General features: G+C 39.2%; 1 protein-coding gene across 1 annotated transcript in view; it reads left to right on the top strand.

Annotated features, from left to right (window-relative positions):
• LOC136877474 (ribosomal protein S6 kinase alpha-5) overlaps nucleotides 1-26,107 on the top strand; it is a 202,203-nt gene that overhangs the window by 138,765 nt on the left and 37,331 nt on the right. Inside the window, exon 4 of the mRNA XM_067151539.2 lies at nucleotides 10,937-11,052. Coding sequence (XP_067007640.1) covers nucleotides 10,937-11,052 — 116 coding nt within the window. The remainder of the gene's footprint in view (nucleotides 1-10,936; nucleotides 11,053-26,107) is intronic.

A 26,107-nucleotide genomic window follows, 5' to 3' on the forward strand; every position in this document is an offset into this window, starting at 1 on the left:
TTCCTTTCTAAAACCTTGATTTCTAGTCTTTATTTCTGATACATGACTTGGCATGTTATTTTCCTGGAGAACATTAACATTTGTTTTCAGCCATTATAAAACGTAAGTTTTAGGCTATTACTACTACAGACGTGCGTAACACATATTCACAGTAACATAGGTTTTCGTAAATAAACAGAACTCTTGTAACTACGTTGTAACTACTAGTGAAAGCAGTTTTCTTCGAAATCCATCGAGAAATTCTCCCCCAACCTATTTTGAGTGTTAGCAAAAGAGATGAACCCGGCTTTGTTCCACTGGTTCCAGGAAGGTTTGCAGAGAGGAAGATAGTGTCACTGTGAGAAAGAAGGATAGTGTGGCAGAAGAGAAGACAAGAGTAGTTCTGCGACATAGAAGGGAAATATATTAGCCACAACTTCCAGTGCTGTTTTCAGCATTTTAAAAAATAAGTTTTCCTTTTACTTGTACCCCACCTAGGGCTATTTTAAAAGCTTTTGCTGGTTCACTTGGCAGAATGAACCACGCGGCTGGGGTAGCTATAACTCCCTTATGTTCTTAGGCAAGAAGATCGAATAACCAGCTGTATCCTTCCTGATTTTACCTTTAGTAGCATAATAATCTGGCAAGTAAGTGACAGAGGATTCAGTGAACAACTGAACCTAAAGAGAAGTCGCGCCTGTGACTACAAATGTAACCAGAGATTTTCATGTAACGGAGTTGGTTGAGATCGGGGACTTGCCTGTGCGCACAGTTCTGCGCGCTACTCGATGGGTCGATGACTGGGTCCGTACGAGAGCTGGCTTGTTATAAGGGTGTTCTCCCCCACGTGTCATAGCGTAGGTCAGGTCGCGACAGTTTCTCAATTAACGAACTCAGAACTATCCACCCGGCGGCTTAGTGCGCTGGTCGGGTCTTCCCAAGGCGCTCTTCTGCACCTTACCTTACACGCTATCACTAGGCGAGCTAAAAGGCGTCTTACATTGCAGCTGTTTTTTTGTTTGTATCACGAAGAGGCGAACACTTCCCACTTTGTCTACTGCGCACTTTTCAGAGAACCGTTTTTGAGTTGACCAGGTTAGAAATTATACCACGATTGTTGTAACAGTTTAGTAGCTATCAGTTCTGATGAGCTTGATTATTGTAATTCTCGACTTTGGATTCGATTATCTACTTCAACTTTTCCGTGAATGCTGTGAAAATTTATAGAAAACTTTAGTAATATCGCTGGTATTCGTGATGAATTGAGCACTCGTATACCGCTCATGTGGTGTAATGGTAACACCTATACATCTTGCCCAAAAGTCACTAGTTCGATTTCAGATTCCTCGGAAGTATTTTAATACTAATGCGAAATTTGTAACAGGGTTCACCTGCTCCATGAGGTCAACCAAGGATATGTCTGACCTGGGAAATAGTTAACCCAGTCAAGAAAGCCAAATAAAAATAAAAATATATATATGGCCAAGAAAGACGACATACCAAGCACGTGACACTAAGCCATTTGATTTTGTAGGAGTCGTCTTAGCATACAAAGAGCTCCACTCTCATGGCCTTTTTTAATTTAATTTTGTGTGGCTATTTCTAGCCGAGTGCAGCCCTTGTAAGGCAGACCCTCCGATGAGGGTGGGCGGCATCTGCCCTGTGTAGGTAACTGCGTGTTGTTGTGGTGGAGGATAGTGTTATGTGTGGCGTGTGAGTTGCAGGGATGTTGAAGACAGCCAGCTCCCGGGTCATTGGAATTAACCAATGAAGGTTAAAATCCCCGACCCGGCCGGGAATCGAACCCGGAACCCTCTGAACCGAAGGCCAACGAGTCGGACACTCTCATGGCGTGATAACATCAGTATATTCTGTCAACTACATCCAAATTTTCAACACATTTAATTTCCTGTAGTTCATAGTTATCGAAAATATGTTCATATATATTAGAAGAACAGCCGAAGTTTTTTTAAGTTAATATTACTCCTTTAAATTCGAATATAACTTCTTGTTGTATTCGAATGCTGAGTTATAACTGATCGACGTATAGTACAGAAGTGTTTTGTCGCATCATCAAGAGAGGATACAGCACCCATTGGAACCTTATAATTAGTTCTTTATTTGGTATTACGAGAACAGTCACGTCGAATTATATCCTACAAAAAGCGTGTCAACGAATTTCAGTTGTAAACGTTAGTCGCTCAAGAAAGAATGAGCGCATGGTGTTCCTTGCATTTAATATTTTATCAGACCTGGTTTTAAGTATCAAAATAAAATTCGCCTCCCCCCCCCCCCCCCCTATGTAGATACACACCCTGTGGATACTCACAACAAACTGTGCTCAGTTTTTTGAGCTACTGTTCATACAGTGTTACTTAAACATTGTACGAAAAACGGTAAAAAATTGCGTTATAAAATAATGCCACTTCTGTTCCACGTTGAAAATAGTTCACATACGATCTCGCGTCTCTGGACTGTTCATTTCGGCAAATAGGCCAGTAAGTAATAATCAAGGCCCGGGTGTTGATGACGTAAAGAATATTAAAAACGCACTTAAAATGTTAGACTTTATCAAATGACCTAAAAATTAAGAAAATGAAAAAAAATGGTGTTTAAAAATCCTTCAGAAAATAATGGGTTAGACACAGAATACAAAATACAATTAATATTGGTTGGAAGGGAACTCGAAATTATTAAAGAAGATTTGTGAAGTTAAAGTCTAAAAAAACAATTAAGAAATTCTAAGAAACAACTTGAGAAATTAATTTCTACAAAGTATAAATATGATTCAGAAACGAAGACTCGAAAGACCAAGAAAAAGACTATTAAATATTATATTGAAATGTTTCATTTCAGTATTTGTGTAACAACTAGTTAAGGATTTCAGACGTAATTTCATAAAATGATAATGTTAACATGACCTAAAGAGTCAAAATTCTCCAAAATATGACGGAACAATTCTACAAAATCAAATAAAATGCTCTTAAAGTATAAAAAATCAAACATGCTCAAAAATGCAAATAGTGCAAAATAAAAGATATATTTGTAATCGAGGTGCCATGAACGGAGTTTGTATATATTAGAGCATTGCACCTGATCACTCAATAAAAAAATGACATGTCATCAACATCCGGGCCCTAGTTAGAACTGAGTGCCTTATACAAACCAGGGCGTCGGCGACCTAGTCATCAGAAATCTTGAATCGTAGTTAACTTGCGGTAGGGTGCCCGCTCCTCCTTTAGCCAACAGCACATGGGCTGTCCATACAATATGTGACCACGCTCATTATTGCCTAACTTCGATAATCTCATAGGATCCGGTACTTCAGCATGGCTACGCTAGATGGCAGAAAATAAAATAATTATCACACAGCATTCTGTGGACAATGTGTGCTAAAATAGGATTTAAATTTAAAAACTGGCAATGATAGGTATTATTATAAAGTAGAATCCTGGTAATCCTAACCCAGAAAATCCGAAATTTCGGATAATCCGAACACAATGCGTGATGGACAAAACATTACAATCCCACTTACAGTGTAAAGAGATTATTTAATCATAGTACTGTATTAAAAATTATTATTTAAGCTAGCATTTAGCGGAATCTAATCCAAATTCAGAACATTGTTCATTAAATTCTAGTAGGCCTATACTGTGGTTTTAATAGAAGTCAAGTTATAAAACAGAAGTGACAAATTCCGTAGGCATTTTTTATTATTCTCTATAAGCTGCAAATAGTGTAGCAGTAATTGTACACTGTATAGGACTGGCGTACAATAGGCCGATGACATGCTTTTGTCAGATAATCCGAACAGGCCACAGCCTCGATTAGCTCGGATTTCTGGACTTTTTCTGTATTAGCTTATTTGTGTATGGTAGTTTGTAAAATGTATTAAACTTTTAGGACTGCAATTAAGGTTATAAAAATTAAACTGGGAAATTGACAATCCACTCTGTAGATGAGTTCCGTAAACCTGGCCGTTCATTTCATTATTTTATGAATGACTTGCTCACTGTGGCGTGAGTATTGCTTGTTAACGGAGTGACATAGGTCAAGAACTAAGAGCTTGCTAAGAATAAACCAGCCAAACCAATATTTGTGATGTAGTAGGCCTAGGTGCTTGGACCATGTAAACAGCGCGGCTCCAAGTGAAGAGTTAATTTTGCTTCGGGCGAGCGGTCGCTTGCAAGACGGGAATCAACCTTAAACAATTTATCCTTCTCAAGGAGCTATTCTGTTGTTGCCTTGACTGTTTCTTCAAAGAATTCTTATTATTACTGTACTATTGACCTAAGGATTGGGCAAACACTTTTACCGTCTGCCAAAGAAAGTTTGGCACAGTTCTTGACCAGATGCTCGAAACTATCAAGGACAAGTGGTTAAAACAGAAAGCGATTGGTAACGATCAGTTTTCGTTCACAATTGTTTCAAATGGCGATTTAAAACATGAGTAACAAGTGTGAAAATAAGTTCAGAGGGATAATTCACAGACAGGCAAGTTTAAGGAATGTTTTATAGAACTTTTGTCCAGCCCTAGATCAAGGACTTTTAAATGCTTCAAACTTGCGATGGTAGCATTATTATTATTATTATTATTATTATTATTATTATTAAATACATTGAAATTTGATAGATATCCTGGTTATTAAATGGTTAGCGTGCTAGCCTTTGGTCCAGAAGGTCACGGGTTTTATTCCCGGCCGGGTCGTGGATTTAACCTTCATTGGTTAATTCCGATGGTTCGGGGGCTGTGTGTGCAGTTTTCAGCATTAGAATTCATCATAGATAAGGCCACACCCTCAGAGACGGGCAGACGCCGCGGCGTCAACTCGAAAGACCTGCATCAGGCCTCTTCTGAGGCCACACGCCATTATTAACTTACGAGTATAACAACGAAGTAAAATTAAAACCTAAATTACAGTACATAACAGCAAAAACAACAATAATACAGCAAACCACTCCATAAAAAATATTACAAGAGATTATCTATATATTTAAAAAAAATAAGAAAACTGAAGTCAGTCAGTCCGGCCATTCTATCCGGTCGATTTCTTTCATTTTTTTAAACCGAAAGGTATTCATGCACAGATTTGTCATCAGGTACTATAAATTTTTTGTCTCTTTGAAGCAATCATATCTTTGGTTCTAACTGATGTACGGAGTTTGTTTTGGCCTAAGAACACTCACGGGATCAAGCTCTTTTATTTCAGCTCTTGACTATTCAAATTGGTTGATTCTGAGGAAAGTTATGAGTGCACATTCAATTTGATGTCTCATTTCTTCAACATTTTTTCTCATTGAAGCAATCATATATTTCATTCTAATTGCGGTACGCAGTTCTTTTTGGTCTAAAAATTCTCACTGGATCAAGCGCTTTCTTTTGAGGTGATAACAACTTAAATTCGTAGATTCCAAGAAAAGTTATGAGTACATTTGTCTCCATGACGAAGATCTTTGAAGGACTTTTTAACAGTTCGGCGTGTAGTGTTGTTCCAAGGAACGTTTAATTCAATTTCTTTGTGCGATGTATTTTCAAGTGTTTTGTTGACATAATATTACATCCTACCACCACTTCACTGAGCTCGATAGCTGCAGTCGCTTAAGTGCGGCCAGTATCCAGTATTCGGGAGATAGTAGGTTCGAACCCCACTGTCGGCAGCCCTGAAAATGGTTTTCCGTGGTTTCCCATTTTCACACCAGGCAAATTAATTAAGGCCACGGCCGCTTCCTTCCCACTCCTAGCCCTTTCCTGTCTCATCGTCGCCGTAAGACCTATCTGTGTCGGTGCGACGTAAAACAACTAGCAAAAAAAAAAAAAAAAAAACTACCACTTCATTAACTCGAAATTTTGCAAATACATCCGTGAGGATAGTAACGAACAACACCATACTTTGTACATTGCGGCGGAGCGGGAAACTGCTATTATCAAAGAAGAATAACTTTAAAATAAGAAACAAAAACAAACGAATAAAAATGACATACGAGCAGCATGACATAATAATTGCAAGCAGTCCGAAAGAAATTAACTAACTTAAAATATATCCTTACATGTAGCGTAAATTAATACAACGCTGTTGCTTAGAAATTAATGTACCGCAATAATGGTCATCAGGCAATCGCATATACACTTCAACACAAATATTTCTAGTGTCTTTACACTAAGGCTTATAGTAGATTAGTAGATAGTGGTGGTGGTGATTATTGCTTTAAGAGGAAGTACAACTGGGCAACCATCCTCTATATAACATTAATCAGAGGGAAAAATGGAAGCGATCCGACACTTCGAAAAATGAAGACTTCGGCCAAAAGAAGACAAGGGCCACAAAGGGCGTGAAAATGAAAGACTCCCTAGCCCTCGCAAACCTAATAGCGTCGGGGTCGGAAAAGAACAAGAGTTGACCAAGGGAGGTCAGATAAGATAGATGAAAGTGAGGAGCCTGGCACAAGTAAGTGGAAGCAATGCCAGGACTCAGCTAAGGGCCCCGTAGTCCCATCCCACGCTCCAAAGTACAGATCCCCTGGGCCCCTTTTAGTCGCCTCTTACAACAGGCAGGGGAAACCGTGGGTGTTATTCTACCGCCCCCACCCACAGGGGTACAGTAGATTAGTAGGTAAACAGATTCCTGGCAAACTCTTTGATATCAAGATGAGGCGTCTTGTAGTTCTTCATTTCGTAACATCACCACCACAACCACACACATTTCCAATACAAAAGAACAACTGTATCATCAGGTGAAACAAAATAATCACAGAACAGATCTAATGACCCGTACGTTAAACTCCTTGAACTCAAACATCAGTTAATGAGTATTCGTAAACCGTATTTTCACCTACCGTCGTTGTCGAACTCTTGAAGTCCGGTCTCCAAGCTCCCTGTGTGAATCAGTGGTGGAGTGTCGTGGGTTTGTTGGGTTTGTCCAATTCGTTTTACTAAATAGTTTTGATTTCACGCATTATTGTTATTATTATTATTATTATTATTATTATTATTATTATTATTATTATTATTATTATTATTATTATTATGTACGACTCGTTGGCTGAACGGTCAGCGTACTGGTCTTCGGTTTAGAGGGTCCCAGGTTCGATTCCCGCCCGGGTCGGGGGTTTTAACCTTAATTTGTTAATTCCAGTGGCACGGGGTCTGGGTGTATGCATTGTGTTCATCATCATTTCATCCTCATCACGACGCGCAGGTCGCCTACGGGTGTCAAATAGATCTGCACCTGGCGAGCCGAACCCGTCCTGGGATATCCCGGCACTAGAAGCCATACGACATTTCATTTTATTATTATTATTATTATTATTATTATTATTATTATTATTATTATTATTATTATTATTATTATTATTATTATTATTATTTGCTTTACCTCGCACCGACACAGGTAAGTCTTATGGCGACGATCACGCATTATTACAGACCTATCCTCTCACGGAACTCTGCGCTCACAAGTACACCGAGTTGATGAACGTTTCCCCTCCCCTTTTCTCAGATAAATTAACAAAATATTTTGTCGTTTCTTCTGACATCGGTGTAAGAGTTTGGCATATTTTTTTGTAACACCTGAGAGCTTATCCGCCGATTGAAAATGAAAACCTACAACCTGTTTTCCAGTCATTGACCGGGTTAGGGATGTAATGAATGAATCATATATAGGCTATTAGTACGATGGGGTCGCCACCCTCAAAGTGATTTATTAATGACTGATAGATGACATGAAATGAGAATGGAGAGTGTTGCTGGAATGAAAGATGACAGGGAAAACCGGAGTACCCGGAGAAAAACCTGTCCCACCTCCGCTTTGTCCACCACAAATCTCACATGGAGTGACCGGGATTTGAACCACGGTATCCAGCGGTGAGAGGCCGACGCGCTGCCGTCTGAGCCACGGATTTCCCGCCGATTATTTATTAATAAAGCAGTACGCTATATTCCATGTTTCCTTTCCCCTATTTAGTCATCATATGTTACATAACTTTGCTGGACATGAATTACGGTATAATTAGTTGCTGAAGTTTGAGATTCCCGGAACTTGAGTACAGAATCGCCATCTACCAAGGACTGCACTAGTATATTCCCACGTTACGAGCACGCGAATTGTCTTGCTATTACTTTTATACTTAACTAGTCGTTGCGGCCCATTATTATGTCAAGACCAGCCATTACCATGACAAACAGAGACGTACCGTACTTGTCGTACGGGCTCGTGGCCTTCTCCAATCTCCTCTAATTACTTTGTAATATACTTGAGTGGTAATTGTGCCTTCTTTCACTCTGCTAGAAGTCATTTCACGTCAGTCATTTATAATTGTCTGGAGACGATTGGGGGAGGGGCACAGAAGTAGTGAACATACGATTGCTCTTGATCCTTACTGCACATCTACCTCCTCACCACCCTGTCCCCCCCCCCCATTCCTACCCGCAAGCATGCTCACACCACTGGGCTGAGTGGCTCGTCTATATAGTGCTGTCGTCTGAGCCCAAATCGGCGGGTCGATTTCGGCTCACTTTGGTGATATTTGAAAGTGCTCGAATACGCATGCCTTGTGTCAGATCTGCCGGCACCTAAAAGAACTTCTGTATTATTATTATTATTATTATTATTATTATTATTATTATTATTATTATTATTATTATTTATCGATGGTTAAAATATAATTTCCCATCTAATAATTACTTTTAATGATTTGTAGTCCGGTACTTTGTTAAATGAGTAGGCGTCTTAGTGTCCTTTGCTAAGTAGCCCAAGTCAAACCATGCTTCTTCCTGGCCTTTTTCCCAATTACTTGGAGTCGGAACTCCATGTGGATTAAGTTCAGTTTTATGGCCTAAATCCTTTCCAGACGCCAACCCCATGTGGATGGATGTATTCATTATTCAGTGTTAGTCTGAGCAGAAGCCTACTATGCTGACCATTCAGCCAAGGAGCCGAACTGTACACTGTTAGCGCTGCATCTCATGAGAAATGGATCTGGACACATCAACATATTTAAACTACATAATATTTCGTGGTTTCCCATTTTCACAGCAGGCAAATGCTGGGGCTGTACCTTAAGTCCACGGCCGCTTCCTTCCCATTCCTAGGCCTTTCCTATCCCATCGTCGTCATACGACCTATCTGTATCGGAGCGACGTAAACCAAATAGCAAAAAAGAAAAAACTTACATAATATACGGCACTTACTTTTCTTTTTTAGATATATTCGATACTTTCTTTTCCTATTTCATTCTCCTTTCTGATCGAACACGAGAACGAGTGATTAGTCTTGTGGGCAATGCCACTAGAGAGAGGTGGATGCGTGCGCAGTTTCTCGGGGCTGTCTACTTTCCACCTACTTGCTGATTCCTAGTAGTGGGTCGCTATGGGGAACAATCAATGCGGACTTCCAGAGAAGATAATTTTTCCCTTCTCTCTCATCAGTTACGGCTTCTAAGTAAAGAGTATATTCTCGATAGCGAGAAAACACACCCTGTCTAATGCGGATCTGTGAATAAACCATTCGTTTCGGAACGGCTCTAATCTGAGATATCACGACATAGGACGTATTATTGGCCTGGCTGGCGCAGACTGTTAAAGCACGGTCTGTTTTCTTCACCTCCTCCTTTTCTTTTTATCCTTTTTTCCTTCTCATTTTCTTTTTCTGTTCAATATTCTACTACACGACTACATATACCATAATTGTTTGATGATAGGACCCTGGCACATATGTTAAGCGTGTTGGCTTTATGAAAACTCTTTCTCTAACCCAAGTGCTATAAAATGTGAATATTTTATCTCCATTGTTCTATATCATTGGATTTAATCAGTTCGGTTTATGATCAGTCTTAATTCTGCATCATGCAGAGTTTGTGTTTTGCAGACTGATGGAATGTTTTTTCGTTCTGTATTTAAATGACGAGTCTTGAGTGATTTTCAAGTGGGTACATAGCGGCTTTCTCCTAGCTGTTACATTCAACTCCTCCGATTTGTCTTCTGGAAATGGTTATAAATTATTTGCTGTACTTAGATGACCTTCCTCTGGCCTCCAAATAAATAATTGATTACTAGTATTTTACTGATAATGATTCCTATTTCAGTTTCAATAGCTTATTAAAGCTACTGTATTGATGACTTTTAGAGTAGATTATACGCTAGTTCTACGAAACATTCAAGGAAATCGAAGAGAAGTTTTCAAGAGGTCATCAGAAATTGAATCATTTACCTCCATCTATTTACTGGTGCAACTCAAATGTAAGAAATGAGTTGCTTCTTCTGTAACGTGTAAGCTGTAGATAAGACTGAGGAACGCAGAGGCTGTTCCTTATCAGATTAAATATTTTTCAAGGAGTTAATGTTGAGACTTTAGTTAACAAAATCTATGACATAATGACCTCTCTGGTCTAGACGTTACCGATGCAAGCTGTTAACCTTGAAACTCCTTCAATTCCCAAATAAGTTACCCATTTAAGACCCATTGGAGGATCTGGATTCATTCACCCACTCGAGGGCACCTGATGAACTGTCGAAAGAAACTATTCAAAATTACCAATTCCGGTTTAGTAACGCAGCATTAACGGTGGTGAGTTTCATCGTGCTGTCGACCAGTTTCTTTACCTTTGGAAAGTATCCGTCGGTCAGCAGATCAAGAATCCATGAGGATTTTTTCTACCTTAAACAAGAGATTACCTTTTGTAGATGACTTTATAATAAATAAATAAATAAAATAAATAAATAAATAAATACATGGAGATTTTGAGAACTGGTGAAATAGTGTATCCTATTGTAATCGTCTGTAATTAAAGGAAAAGTTTAAGAAAAAAAGAATAAACTGATGTTACATTTTCATACTGTTATTCTCTCACTTTTATCTTGAAAGAAATACTTGACGCTTTTTGTCAGTTCGTCCCATTCTTTATGTGCCCTTTTGTCAAAGTACTCCTAACTCACTTGCTGGTGTTCTCTATTATGTTCCAGACTACGTGAGCGGTGGGGAGCTGTTTACACACTTGTACCAGCGAGAACGCTTCACTGAGGCTGAAGTCCGCATTTACATTGGGGAAATAATCCTAGCGCTTGAACATCTACACAAGGTAAGTGTGGTATCAATCTATAGCTGAGTTCAGATTAACTTCTATCATAATTGTTGTGAAATGTAGCAGAGCAGTGATGGACTTCTAGACTAAGCGAGTTACAGCACGTTAGCGTTATGGATCACAACTGAATATCTTCTAGCGGTTTAAACCTTTTTCTTTTTCCGTATTCGTTAAAGGAGTATTCGGTATGTAATTAATCATTCGTAATTTCTTTCCGTTATGATCCTTAGAAGTAAGATTATTATTGTTATTATTACTATTTTACTTCTAGTAGTTTTGGCGTTTCATTCAGATAAATCCTAAAATTGGTTAATAAATGCATATTGTATTCTTCAATATGTCGTGGACGAGAAGAAAACTTTATCCATGAAGATCCGGAAGTTAAAATGAAAAGTAGCGGTTCGAACCTACCATCTCCCGATTGCAAGCTTACAGCTACGCGGCCCATAGATAAGATAAAATTAAATTACCACCGAACTTAGCTGAGTTCGAACCCGTCACTTTGAGCTTAAAAGGTCAGCGCTCTACTGTATATGCTACTCAGCCCTTCAACTCCTTGTAAGAGGAAGGAAGAGATATGAACCCTCGTAGAATGAACAAGAAATGTAGCTCCAATGTTTCAGTATGTCGTGACAGAAAGAAGACTGAAACAATGGTAACTCCTCCAGGGATTTCGTAACCGCCAACAGTGTCTCTCAACTTTTGAACTCTTATGAAGGGTATTTTACAATGTTTACGTTTCACGAATTCAGAGATCAGTCCTTTTAAAACGCAAGAAAATAGCTCTTCGAAATAGTAAGGTTATAAAAATAAGAGATTAAGTTACGAGAAATCTGTTCGTGCTCTGTATGGGAAGTCCAAATAACCTCTCGATTTCTTACCGAACGGTTGATGTGCTTCCAGACTTTTTATTATTATTAAAAAATGCATCGCAATTGGGAAATATTCCGGTGACTTTAATTTGAACTGGCGCTAATTCGTGAAAGAATCTGATTATACACCTCGGTTTTTTCTGGTATATGTTTCTTTTCCCTCGCTACCAGTGTACTTCCTGTTTGTCACTGATGCTGAAACGAGAAGCTTCACGACGCTAGCTGTTTCTTAATACAGTGGAATGTGCTGGCTCATCAGGTCACTCACTACATAGCGGATTTTGTATCTTCCTACTTGGCTATGCAATATTTCTCAGGCATATTCTTCTAATCTTAAATCGCTGGTTATTCATGTCATTGGCCGGTATTTCGCATTTATGTCACAATGCATATACGCTATATTTTTTCCTTACATATCTGATTAGATCAAATGAATAACCCTCATTTTGAGTAGACTCATGGATTCTTGACATTTGCACGTTCAGGGAAACATTATTTAAAAAAAATATTTTTAAATAGAGCGCTGGGAAAAAAACATAGTTTTCAATTGCATAGGTGTAACTTGTCTCCAAATTACCTTCCGTGTTTTAATGGAGAATTGTATTCAGGAAGTGTGACTGTCATATACCGGTAAATAACTTTCATTTCACACTATACTTCTGCTGCTGTCGAGTGCTTATGAAGCTTTCTGGATGGCATACTACCCGCTAGGCAGAGCAGTATAATGAGTTGCCGAGTAACGCCGGTTCACGACTTCGATACTGCTCTGCTACAGAGCAGTTATTTGTTTAAATCGTACGTACCAAGGACGTTAATTCTTTCCAGCTCGAACACAGCAATGAAGACAGGCGTGATTAAATTGACATTGGTAGGTCTTTCAAGCGCGTATAAATCTTAGACTGCGTATCATGAAAGCTTCGTGGCAAGGCAGTATTATATTGATCGATGAGGAATCTGCTAGGGGAAATTCTCACCTAAACTCGGTTTTCATGCGCCGCAATACCTCGGTATCTTCCTTGTACAACATGAACAGATTTATTTTTCGTTCAGAATTCATTTTCTCACCTCTCTCTGATGAAAGTTATAGGACGATATTGTACTTATTTAATTATGTACGTATGATTGGATGGATGGATGGATGGATGAATGAATGGATTTATTTAATAATGAACAGATCTCGTAAGGAAGGATGGCGGATTCGATAGTAAGGCGTCGGGCGTTTCACTGTTACGTTCTAGGTTCTAATTTCGATCTCTGCTCTTCAGTGGGTTTGTCAATTAATTGTTGTCCGGCATTTCCAAAGATGATGGGTTCCATCCAGGCTGAGCTCAGAGACATGTGAGAGCTTTTAAATGGGACAGTTATTTCATGTTTTTGACTTCGGACACGAGATAAAATACAGACACCACGACGCCTATTAAAATGTATTATTATTATTATTATTATTATTATTATTATTATTATTATTATTATTATTATTATTATTTGCTCTTGGTATTTGAGAAGAACAATGAAGAGTCAGCATAGATACTCTCCACTCCCTTTCATATCAGCAATGTGTACTTATTGAGAGAAAATCTAAACTGACTCCTGTACAGCAAAACCAGCGTCAAACTTGTATGCCTCAACTTGTGCTATGTCCTTCATAATAAAATATTTTTTACCTTACACTTCAGTATGCAATTGTCCAGTAGGCTACACTCTTTTCCGATAAACTTGCATAGTTTTATTATGTTAGGAAAGTAGTAAGCATCTCTAGCGAATGTTATCATTGAAGCTCTATGTAAATGCATAGAAGTGTACCTTTCTGTCAAATTGTAACCAAGAAATCTCTATGGTAATGTGTTCCTTCCTTTCGGTCGTGCCTGTACTTGAGAGCTTAGCATTTTCAGCCGATCACGTTTTTGTTGCAGGAAGTGTACCATGTCCCTGTCACATAAATAATTATATTCCAGAAGTAAAACAGATTTTTTTCAATCCTTGTGTAACCATGTTTAAACACTGGATAGGTGAGATCTGTGAAGTTAAGCAACATTGGGCGTGTTCACCACTCGGATGTAATTAGCCAGTCTTCTTCTTTTTCTTGGCCTTTTCAGGTTTATTGGGGTCGGTACGTGTCGCGAATTTTGGCCAACTTTACGCCTGGGTGCTCTTCTGACGCTGACCTATATTGATGGATGTATCCACTATTACGTTTTTCTGAGGTGGTTAGTACTGTGGTGTGTAGCTGAAGAGAAGTGTGTTAAGATGAACACGAAAAACCATTCCCCGAGCCAGAGTAATTAACCCTACGCAGTTAAAATCTCGGATCGGCCGGGAATCGAACCCAGAGCCCTCTGAACCGAAGGTCAGTATGCATACCATTTATCCAAAAAGCCGGCAACTATGAAGTTCCTTCGGCCTATCCCAGTGTTGCCAGTGACCTCTCAAGCGCTCCTTTCTAGCTTTCTTCTTGTGGAATAACTGTTCTATTCTGGGAACATCAAGGCATTAAACATGCTTAAATCAGTCCGACTTCTTCCCAAACTGCTGTGAGTTGTTACAGTAAATTTTACGTAACCGGGGCAAGAATTGACTTCCGCGATTTGATCCACCACTTTACAGCCGGATCATACTGATGTAATATTTACACTGTAAACATTATTCAGAGTATAATTTAATTCTATGAATTGTTCAGTCATACTGAGATTTCTTAAGACTGATACCCTAAGCCTATTAGAAATAATTTTACGTAAATTAGTAATCTTGCTAACAAGACCTTTCACTTCGTAACAATAACTTTTGTGTGGGGTAATACTTTATAACACGCTCGACCTCTAGGCAACACTGACTAGTGAGGTCATACTTGCAAACCAAGCGACCTTGGGTGTTCTAAGAGTGAATTACCATTTTGTGTATTTCTGTCTTACCTATTCTTTAAATCATAGGATGTCGTTATAATTCTTTATATACATTTAACCCTAAATGCCTGCTGCATATTAGTGCTACATTAATGATGTATAGGCGTGTACATTAGATAAATAGACTGCCAATGATTTAATGAGTCAAGAAAAACACTATTATAGTTCTGCAATAAGTGTTACGTAAATTTTTATTTCTGACTGATTCCTTATCTTAACCACTATCTGTCTCAGAGTTTCAGACTCAATATAAACACTTCCTAACGACTTGCGTGGAAACTAATGAGTTTTTAACTCATTTCGTTGCCGGTGACTTAAAAATGACAGCTTATATGTCAGCGATGGATACGAACACAAGTCAGCGACATCGCAAACGATCGGCCCGTGAACTACTGGTACCTTCTGATAGTTGTTAATAAAAGTGAAATAATATTATTTGCACGCATTATTTGCACTCTGTACCAACTAATTCATATGAAATCAACGTCAAAGAAAGAAAAAGAAAGAAAGAAAGAAAGAAAGAAAGAAAGAAAGAAAGAAAGAAAGAAAGAAAGAAAGACTTCCAAACAAACGAGTAAGGGCATGGTGTTTTGGCTAATGGGGATATAAGAATAAGGGTCAGAGAGATAAATAATGGAATAGGCGCATCTGTTGAGAGTATGTAGGGAGACTGACGTACTTAAGAGTTAAATACCTGGGTAGTGAATATAAATAAAAAGTAGAAAGAGAACAGCAAAATTGTTCTGACTTTTAAAAAAAATGTGGCAAGAGGAAATACGAAAAATGAAATGAAAACTAACAAAAATAATGAAGGGTAAGATAAATGTTTGTCCTAGAATATGTAGCATTCTATTACATGTAGGACGAAAAGGAGAAAAAAAGGAGGGGGGGGTTACTAGTTTGCGGAATAGATATAAACACGGTTAGGTTTACGTATAATGTGTAATGTAGTAGTAGAAAAATAGTTGCAACGAGGGTAATTTAATGAATGTATCAAAGAAATGGAGTATTCGGTAAATGAATGCTCTCTCCCCAGTCTCAGGCGATACGGAACTGCGGGATGAGAGTATTCTGTTCTATTTTTTTAAATTGAAAACCAAGCCTTTATCCCTCTTCCCCGGTCTCTTTTTTCTCACTGCACCATGTCTTAAGGTCTCTGGGATACAAAGCAGACAGATTATTTCTCCTTCAGTCACAGTTGCAGATTTACCAACTCAGAACTGAAAGTTAAGATTCTCGTTAGATGAAACTTTCGAAATAACTCTAGTACTTCGACCATTTTACTGCCACTGATTAATATATTTCGCAAAGGTAAATAAAAATGTTAGCTCGAATAAACTTAAAATGCATGCAGTTGAATCTTCAACAAGACTAGGTGATAATAACTTCCTTTACTAATAGAACTCTTGAGCAGAATTCAGATGTACCTTCTACTAATGTATCTTTTAATTACGGATATAGGCATGTTTTTTCCACATTAATGATAAATGCAACAATATTTTGAATCGATTTTGAGAATCTTAACGTTTCATATGATTAGTGATATCGGTTTTGCGAATTAAAGCGATAAAGTCAGTTTGGAGCGAAATTTACATTTCTGCGGTAAGTGCGAAACTCCCACGAAATTCAGAGAAATGTCCGTTCCAGTGGCAAATCGGTGGCAGAAATGGAAGAGAGCAAATTTTTGCAGCCAGGTAAAATCCCAAGCAGCATTTTTTGAAGTGCGCGTTTATTGCAGACGTTGTTTTGAAATCAGAAGGATCTAATTATCCTTAATACTATTGGATGGTTTCAAAAATAAGGGTTGAAAGGTAGGAGGAATGTAATTGCTTTTGGAAATGTTTGTAAAATAATTAGTAAAATTACTGGAGTGTTTAGTGATTCGTTTAAAAAGGAAGCGACACCACTCTTGCAAAATGTTGGTGCTTTGGTTGTAAACTAAATTGAAAAACACATGTCTCCAAATAACATCAACATATTATTTGAACTTTTAAATTATTTATATCGTCTAGCTAATGCAATTCAGTCAAGCTACTAAATACTTCGATTTTAAGTGAAAAATCACAACAAAGAAAAGGCCGGGCTTAAAGTGTTAAAACAGTCTGATATTATTGCTGGATACCTTGCTTTTAAATATATCATTCTGAAACATATTGAAGGAAAATCCTGTCTACAAGTTGAAATAATTCAATCACTACAAGCACTGAAAGGAATACATCTGAACTTTACAAATACTTTATTAAAATCCGTTTGGACTCCCTGTTCATTCGTTTCTTTCAGAGTACAATTTGATTCACAACGGCCGGATAAGACTAATAAATGTTCACAAAGTAAAGAATGAGACAACTAACTGAGGGAGTAAAGACATACTAGGCTCATCGGGATGGATGCGAGTTCGATTACCATCATAAATTTAAAAAATAGACTTCCATTTCTAGAGAAGCATGTGGCCCTCGGGATCACTCAGCCTACTCCTACATCTATCTGATTGTCCTCGAGGTAAAGATGGTCGTACATTGAGCTAACCACTATCTACCCAGTGCCGAGATCTTTCGGAGTGCGGCTTTACTTTCGCTTAGAGGTACAAAAAATGAAATCGTAGACAACGCTGTTGTTGCCAAATGAGGATTTCAAACTCTGTGAAGTACAATGTGCTCGATCGTGAAGCTGCTTAGTGAACGTGGAAATATTGAAATCCAAGAAATTTTCGTCGATCTCGCTTCTACTAAAATGGAGATAGGGGGACTTGATTATAGGTTCTGTTTAGTCGAAACATGAAGCCAACTACTTCCCCTTGACTACACTTCCATGACTCAACAGAGTAGCAATAAACAGGTTAATAAAAGCAATGCCCGTGAAATTCAGTGACTCGTTCAGAAGATTGTTTGTAGTTACGCTACTCGTAGTCGGGTAAAAATAATACTAACGCTAGCGAAGGACTTGGAGAAGTTTTTTTACTACCTCCTACACGTGTATGCAATAAAATTTAATTGCTTGCCTCAGGAGCAGCAGTAGTAATAGTTGTAGAAATGTTTTCAAATGTCAACTTAACTCGAGTTTTTTAAAACGAGATATCTTTCTGAATGCTTCTGACTGATTTTACCGTGTTAGTTCTCTTTGGATGAGATGGCAGCTCTGTTCCGTTATGGGCAGAAAAGGGGAAACAGAATCAACTCCCTCTACAACTTTATCTCCCCCTGCTACATCCCCTACACAGTCACGAGCTGGCGAGGTACAGGGAAATATGTCTCCCCGCGCTACTCAGTCTTGATAAAACCGGTGTGAGAGGGAGATTGGAATTTTAAATAATTATGATTTTTGATTGCCCTGTGTCCAATAGATGCAATTTAAAAATAGTATTTTATCCATAATCTTATGCATGTACAAAATTTGTGTTGCTTTCGTCTAACAGGGCTTCGTTATCGAGATAAGCAACCTCAGGTATTCATAGTGCGTCAAGTCTGTCTGATAACCCTTGTTATTATGGTGTGAATATTGATTAGTATTGTTTATAAATTCGGATCATATCGGAAACCTGCTGAAAGATATTGCACAGATGGCTAAGAGGGGAAGTTTTACATAGTTCTCAGTAATTTAATCTGAACTCATATCAATCCCTCAGGCTTGTCATAAACTCGTGACAAACTGTGAATCGAACCCTGTCCAACCTAACGAGAGTGAAATTTATAAGTCGATAGATTTTTACCGTGATTTTAATCGTAGACGGACGCTCCAGAATTATTTACCAGCATTTCCTTCCATCTCACCCCCATTTAATATGAACGTGATTATTATTATTATTATTATTATTATTATTATTATTATTATTATTTACCTCCTTCGTATGCTTGGAATAGTGTATCAAGCTACTGTCTGCGAAACATGTATTCGATCGTTCTGCTTCGCTTTGACGGTATTGTGTATACTTCGGTATGTCAAGCTTGGTGAGGCATTCGCGGCTTACATTATGCTAGGTGTAGAAGGCTGAGCCTCCGTAGCTCAGGCGGCAGCGCGTCGGCCTCTCACCGCTGGGTTCCGTGGTTTAAATCCCGGTCACTCCATGTGAGATTTGTGCTGGACAAAGCTGAGGCGGGGCAGGTTTTTCTCCGGTTACTGGGGTTTACCCTGGCATTTTTTATTCCACGACACACTCCACTATCATTTTATTTCATCTGTCAGTCATTACTCATTGCCTCCAGAGGAGTGCGACAGGCCTCGACACCCGGCACAATTCCCATCCTCGCCGCAAGATGGGGCCTCATTCATTCCATCCCTGACCCGGTTACTGACTAGAAAACAGATTGTAGGTTTTCATTTTCAGGTGTAGAAGGCTGTGGGCACGATGTCCTAAGTTCCTGAAATGCAACACCACCACTCCACGGGAGTTAAAATAGTCGTGAAGGATGGACATACGAATCATTTGTCGGTGATCGCTTCGCTCTTTAAAACTGATAACAGTTTAAATACAAATAGGTACTGAAAGCAAGGACGCTCACAGAAGGCGAATGCGGGAATATTGGGGAAGAATTAAAGCTCAAAGATGCAAGCTGTTCCATTAACGTGGTCTACGGTATGCCGAAACGACTATTCCTATCTCTTAAGTGCGGCCAGTATCCAGTATTCGGGATATATTGGGTTCGAACCCCACTGTCAGCAGCCCTGAAAATGGTTTCCGTGGTTTCCCATTTTCCCACCAGGCAAATGCTGGGGCTGTACCTTAATTAAGGCCACGGCCGCTTCCTTCCCACTCCTAGCCCTATCCTGTCCCCCGTCGCCATAAGACCTATCTGTCGGTACGACGTAAAGCAACTAGCAAAAAAAAAAAAAAGTCCTATCTCGTCGATGATGCATCATTTAGTCAGTCCGTTATCGATGTTCTGAACTTTAGTGTCATTTACCGTGGTGAAATCGGATTCATATCAGTGACAGTGAATATCAGTTTTAAACGTCGTTTGCCTCTCTGCACAGCCTACTTCGAGCAAACTTTCAATTTCGAGTTAAATTACGCATCCATTTATTTTAGCGTTAAAAGGAAATATTTTTCATCAGCTACAACAGGGGTTTCCAATTTGCAATTTGCAAGGGCTCGAGGGCCATTTTGGAAACCTTAGTCATGTTCGCGGGCCGCACTTGAATAGGCCGATTTTCGTAAAATTCTGAAAATAGTACAAAAGCACCATTACGAAATAATATACATAGTTCAATTGAAAGGAGGGTTTGATAATTTTAATTGCTTACAACATTATTTTAAAATTTCGTAAAAGAGTGAAATTTGGAGCCGGGCTGAGTGGCTGAGACGGTTGAGGCAATAGCCCTCTGACCCCAGCTTGGCAGCTTCAATTCTGGCTTAGTCCGGTGGCATTTAAAGGTGCTCAAATACGTCAGCCTCGTGTCGGTAGACTTACTGGCACGTAAAAGAACTCCTGCGGGACAAAATTTCGACACCTCGGCGTCTCCGAAAACCATCAAAATTAGTCAGTGGGAATACTTGACAAGAGTAACTAGTATTAAAGAATAATTTGTTTTGACTTGTGTGTATAGGGTGTATAAAAATTAATACGTTTTTGAACGAGCTATTAAATAATTTTGTGACTTTTCTTCACATTATTTTTTAGAGTGCTCTTGCGGGCCGCAAAAATGGCTTCGCGGGCCACATGCGGCCCGCGGGCCGCCCTTTGGAAACCCCTGAGCTACAATGTACCAGAGTTCGGTAGCAGTAATAATTCCAGGTTTTGTTCCCATTATTCTGCTGCCAGATTGAACTACTGGAGGCATGGACGACTTATTTCCTCGTGGAGGGCGGGGTTAAAGGCTGGCAGGGGTATAATGGTAATATACAGTGGCTCAAAAGTATCGGTCTGCTTAAAGCCGTGGTATGAATGGAACTGTATGGTACAAATAACGGTACATATAATGGAATTATACATATGCAGATATGTAAGACAGCCAAATACATCAGTAGGTTGAATATAGAGCCAAGGAGATTCACGCTGTTTGCAAAAGGACCATTACACGCCAAACAAGTATTGGTCTAGTACAGAATATCATCGTGATATCGTGCTGTCGCATCTTGCTCATTGTGTCTGTGCTGGTACGACGGAAGGTAATATTCAGCACTGTTTCCGTGTCCAGCTGGCAATGGGAAGGAAAATGAAAAAAAAACCGTGGAAAAAAGGAGGATTGTAGTGCGACTATTTCAGGAAGGTAAATCTTTCAAAGGCATAAGTGAAATTATTGGAAGAGCTGCTACAACTGTTAAAAATGTTGTGTACAGGTACAAACGCACAAACATAATAGAAAATAGACAAAGAAGTGGCCGTCCCTCAAAGTTATCAGTACAAGACAAACAACAAATTGTACGTAAAGTGGCCCAAAATCCTCAGCTAAGTGCGCCGAAGATAACAGCTGCGTTACAACAAGATGTAGGAGTGCAAATGTCATCTGAAACTATCCGAAATGTGCTACACGAAAGAGGAATTGCGGGCAGAAGAGCCCTTAGAAAGCCGTACATCAGTAAGGCTGACAGAAAGAAGAGACTTTCGTACGCTAAAGAGCACAGAAATGACAGTGACTGTGTGGAGGAAGACTAATTCTGAACTTGAAGAGAACCACCTGACAGCTACTGTGAAACATGGAGGTGGTTTCCTGATGGTGTGGGGTTGCACGAGTGCGAACGGGGTAGATGAATTAGCCTTTATTGAAGGGACTATGGATCAAAAAGCATACATCAACATCCTCAAGACGAATCTTCCATCAAGTGTACAAAAAATGGGTCTCTCAGCAAAGTATACATTTACGCAAGATAACGACGCCAAACACACAGCCCTGAACATGAAACTATGGCTGTTATATAATACTCCGCGTTGGATGGAAACTCCATCACAATCTCCCGACGACATCAACCCCATCGAGAATTTGTGGCACTATTTGGAGCAAAACGTGAGAAAGCATGCAATATCAAACAAAGCTGACCTGAAAGAAGCCTTACTCACCGAATGGAATAACATACCACAGAAGACTACGGAAATCTTGGTACGATCGATGCCAAATAGGTTAGCTGAGATTATAAAGAGGAAAGGAGGACCTACCAAGTACTGAAACGTTCAAGAAGGATCAAGAAATTGCGTTATGTTAATTCAGATCAATTCTTTTTTGGTGGCAAGTGAAAGTGATTGTTTTAAGTTATGGCTTGTTAGTTACATGGACATGGACGAATTATGTTTTTCTTACAATGTACATGTTACACAAGATGATAAATAATCAGGGATTCTAGTATATGTCAATTTTTATCATCATTCCCTTAGATTCCTCGTCCTCATATGTAGCATATCTCGACAGACCAATAATTTGTTGAGCCACTGTATAGTAACATTAGCCCATCCTGTACCGCTGAAGGTCTAACGTTCTCAAACCTCACTGGTCACCAGGGCTCAGGAAGGAGAGTATAGTATATTAATAAAATGTGTTCTACTACTGGTGCTCAAGTCGAACGAAAGTTAAGTCCATAGCAATTGTCGTCTTTTAATTAGTATCGGGGCGATTTGTTGTGAGGAACAGCTTCTTAGACAAGGAATGCGAATCTTGTGCTCATCCGTGTTCGCACCAGACAGGGCCGATTAAAAATACTCTTCGCGGGTCTCTTGTGTGTTGGCTCGCACACAACCAAGGGACATAGGAAGGGGAGCAACGCCCCCGCAGCTGGCGCGGCGTGTCTAGTCTTTCGTGGGGTCTCCTGGGGTCGCATTACATGTTTTTGGTATCTGTAACAATCACCTCAGTTGTTGATATACGCCCCCTCTTAGTATAATAAACTTCAGCAACTTCGCCAAACTTTTCTTCCAAATGATGGTCTTCATTCACGGTAGATAAAATAGCGCACTCTTCAGTTTCGAAAGCCTAGAAAGAGACAGAAGCACAGCTTCCAGGATCTTTTCTTTTTATGTGAAAGACTATTCTCGGTGGGATGATTGTTAATAGTGTCCTTCTGGCTAACGAACGTAAACACTTATACCCTAGCGGAACAGTAGGTAAGGGTTGTTCTGCCCGAAGGCAGGTCCGAACCTCCGCAGAGGTGTTCCTGAGCCGGAGTTTACGTGCGGTAGGGTGACCAGTTCCTTTCCGCTTCTCCATTCCCTTATCCCCCACCAACAGCGCGTGGCAACCCATCCAACTCCTGACCACGCCCAATGTTGCTTAACTTCGGAGATCTTACGGGATCCGGTGTTTCAACACGGCTACGGCCGTTGGCTAGCGGAACAGTAAATGTGTAATTTTATTCCTTGAACGCACTGTACTTCCTAGGGAAGCTAAGGCCAGTGTAATAACGAGACATGACTAGATCAACAAAATCTGTATCTCTCTCAAATATGTCGGTACAGTATGATGGCGGTGTCGCATTTTATCTCGCCTGAGAAAGAGAATTATGTCATTAGATTAAGATTCAGGCTAAGCGATACACTTTTACTTTCGTATTTTACTTTTCTACCAGCTTTCTTACGATGTATGAGAGGAATGACTGAGGAGAAAGCCACGCTGAAACCCTTTTCATGATACTGTTCCTTGACATAAATCATTTCACTTCTGAAGAATTGTAACTTTCATATTATCAAGTAGAGTCTGAAGTTTTGAAACCTAAGACCTGGGTGTGATTATTAAATTTTGGAGAGGGATTGGGGGTGGTCGCTCCTTGCAAATCCTCTGTTTAGACTTGTTTAGATACTACACTGTTAGTAGTATTAAGCGGTTTCCTTTCTCCTATCTGTTTTCGGAAATACCAGAGTTTTAAAAGCCTAGATCTGCAACTTGTGGTTACATTGTGCGAGACAGTCGATAGTTTGGAGGGGGTATATCGTCAAGGCCACACACCACGTCGGCCTCGAATCTAGCAGCAAGTAGCCGAGGAAAGGTGATTAACTCCTCCTTAACACCTCCATGTGTATTACAGTACAGCAGTGAACTGACACGGTCGCCTCGCAGAACGTGTGGTACGAACTGGGGGTATTGCCGAATTGTTGTTAATACATTTAGGGATAACTTGGTTACCAACCCTATCTAGTGTGTCATCTTTGTCTGGAAACCTGTTGTGTTAACAACGTGTGTACTAGAGTCTAGTATATTTGAGTTGATATCTCTATTCTTTTTGGAATTAGTTTGAAAGAAAGGAGAGGTACAAGGAGAGTGAGCTGCATGTACGGTACCATTTCTACCACATACCAGCCCTCCTGCCATTCTTAAACATCTGGCAGTACCGGGAATCGAACCCGGGCCCCCGAGGACACTAACCGTTACGCTACGGAGGCGGACTGTTGTGAATTAATATACCTATATTCCATGGTAAATCCACGATAAGAGTCCTCCGAGGCCCTGTGAATCTATTAGATATGCTATACTTGTCCATGTAATAAAGAAGACTGAGAAGCATCCAGTTCATGTGAAAATTGCCTTCAGCCTGCGTACAATGAGTGTACGATAAAATTCAGTAAGTATTGCTTAGATTGAACAAAAATCCAACAATTGTGGCATATAAAGGATTTTCATATACATTACATTTTCAGCGTTTGAAAATATACGTAGTCATTGCCCTACAAAAAACTGTTCAGTAGACATTCTATAATAATAAAACATTAAAAAGCAATAATGGTTCTTTTCCCACCTAAAAGCTTTATTTTATATTAGGGTCCTGAGGGTCCGGTGCTCTAAGTCATGAAACTTGTTGTGCTCTACGTAAAGGTTGATGGCGGTGCATTCTGTATTTAATAAATAAATAAATAAATAAATAAATAAATAAATAAATAAATAAATACAGTACCTTATAATATCAGCTGCAGGGCAAAATTTCCAATTAGCTGTCCGAAATATTTCCTGTCCATTATCGAAGTGCATGTTATAATACTAATACAGGACCACAGACAACAAGCAAGGTAGTGTAGAAGTCTCATTACCTGACAGGCAGCCTTGTGACCTTCAGCTGCTGCCTAAAGTACAGTAAGGTCATTTGAAAGTTAGCCCATTGCGGACTTCAGCAACTTGCTCGGTGCAGTCACTAGTCTAACAGCGTAGATTTTGTAATAGGACATTCTGCTTGCCAAGAGATGATACAAATGGAAGCTGTACAAGACTCAGATTGGTTCCTTTTTATGACTTGCGTCTTCCTAGTTAAGAGTCTCTAAATAGAGTATTAAGACAGTAAATAATGATAATAATAATAATAATAATAATAATAATAATAATAATAAATACTTCTAGTTTCTGTTTTCATGTGTACGAATATGACTTAAAGTTATCAGACTTCGTATTGGACATATAATTGCACGAGGCAGCCACATTTTCAAATTCTTTTTGTGTTTAATTTTATTCAGGAAGTTATAGTCAGCTTTGAGACCTTCGGTTCAGAGGGTCCCAGGTTCGTTTTCCGGCCATTAATTCCTCTGGCTCGGAGACTGATTGTGTTTGACCCAACACTCTCCTCTTCATATTCACACAACACACCACACTACCAACCACCACAGAAACACACAATAGTAATCAACATCCCTCCACATAGAGTTAGTGTCAGGAAGGGCATCCGGGCATAAAACAGGGCCAAATCTACATGTGCAACACAGTCACACTCGCGACCCCACAGGTGTGGGGAAAATCGGAAGAAGATTATATTAAGGAAATGAATGTGTATCGAACCTTACGAAACGAAAGTACTGCTGACTTTTGTAGTTTCAACAAACTAAGTTCGCTACTAGATGAGCAAATCAGTGACTATCATTTGGTGGGAAATGCATTTCTTCGTAAACAGAAACAGTGTTGGCTTAGCTAAGGAATTAGTTCTTAATATTTTCTTGCTGTTGGAATAAGCACAATCGACAGCTCTGTATGCTTCCTTAATATTAGGCAAAAGAGTTCATTATTAAGAAACACATCTTCAAAATTCTAGATTCCGTTAATAAACATTGAAAATGAAGTGCACTTTTCCGTCTCTCAAGACCTGGTCGACCTACATACCACACAAGATTCGCTATAGTAAGAGTAGTTTTATTTTGTATCTCTATCGAAGTATTTTTAATCAGTAGGTTTTTAAATTTATTGACCTTTGGCTACATTATCATTTGGTCATCACAGATATCAATATAAAAAATATACACAGAGCATACAGAAACATTTACAACACACATTACCGTAGAATCAAAGTTTTTATTATATTTTAGTCCAACTTTAAAGTGTTCGTGCCCATATTCAGTCCAAGTAGCACACACAACATCGTAATTACACTTCTATATTCGAATACCA

This window comes from Anabrus simplex, chromosome 7 (assembly GCF_040414725.1).
Source record: "Anabrus simplex isolate iqAnaSimp1 chromosome 7, ASM4041472v1, whole genome shotgun sequence".
Lineage (NCBI taxonomy): Eukaryota > Metazoa > Arthropoda > Insecta > Orthoptera > Tettigoniidae > Anabrus > Anabrus simplex.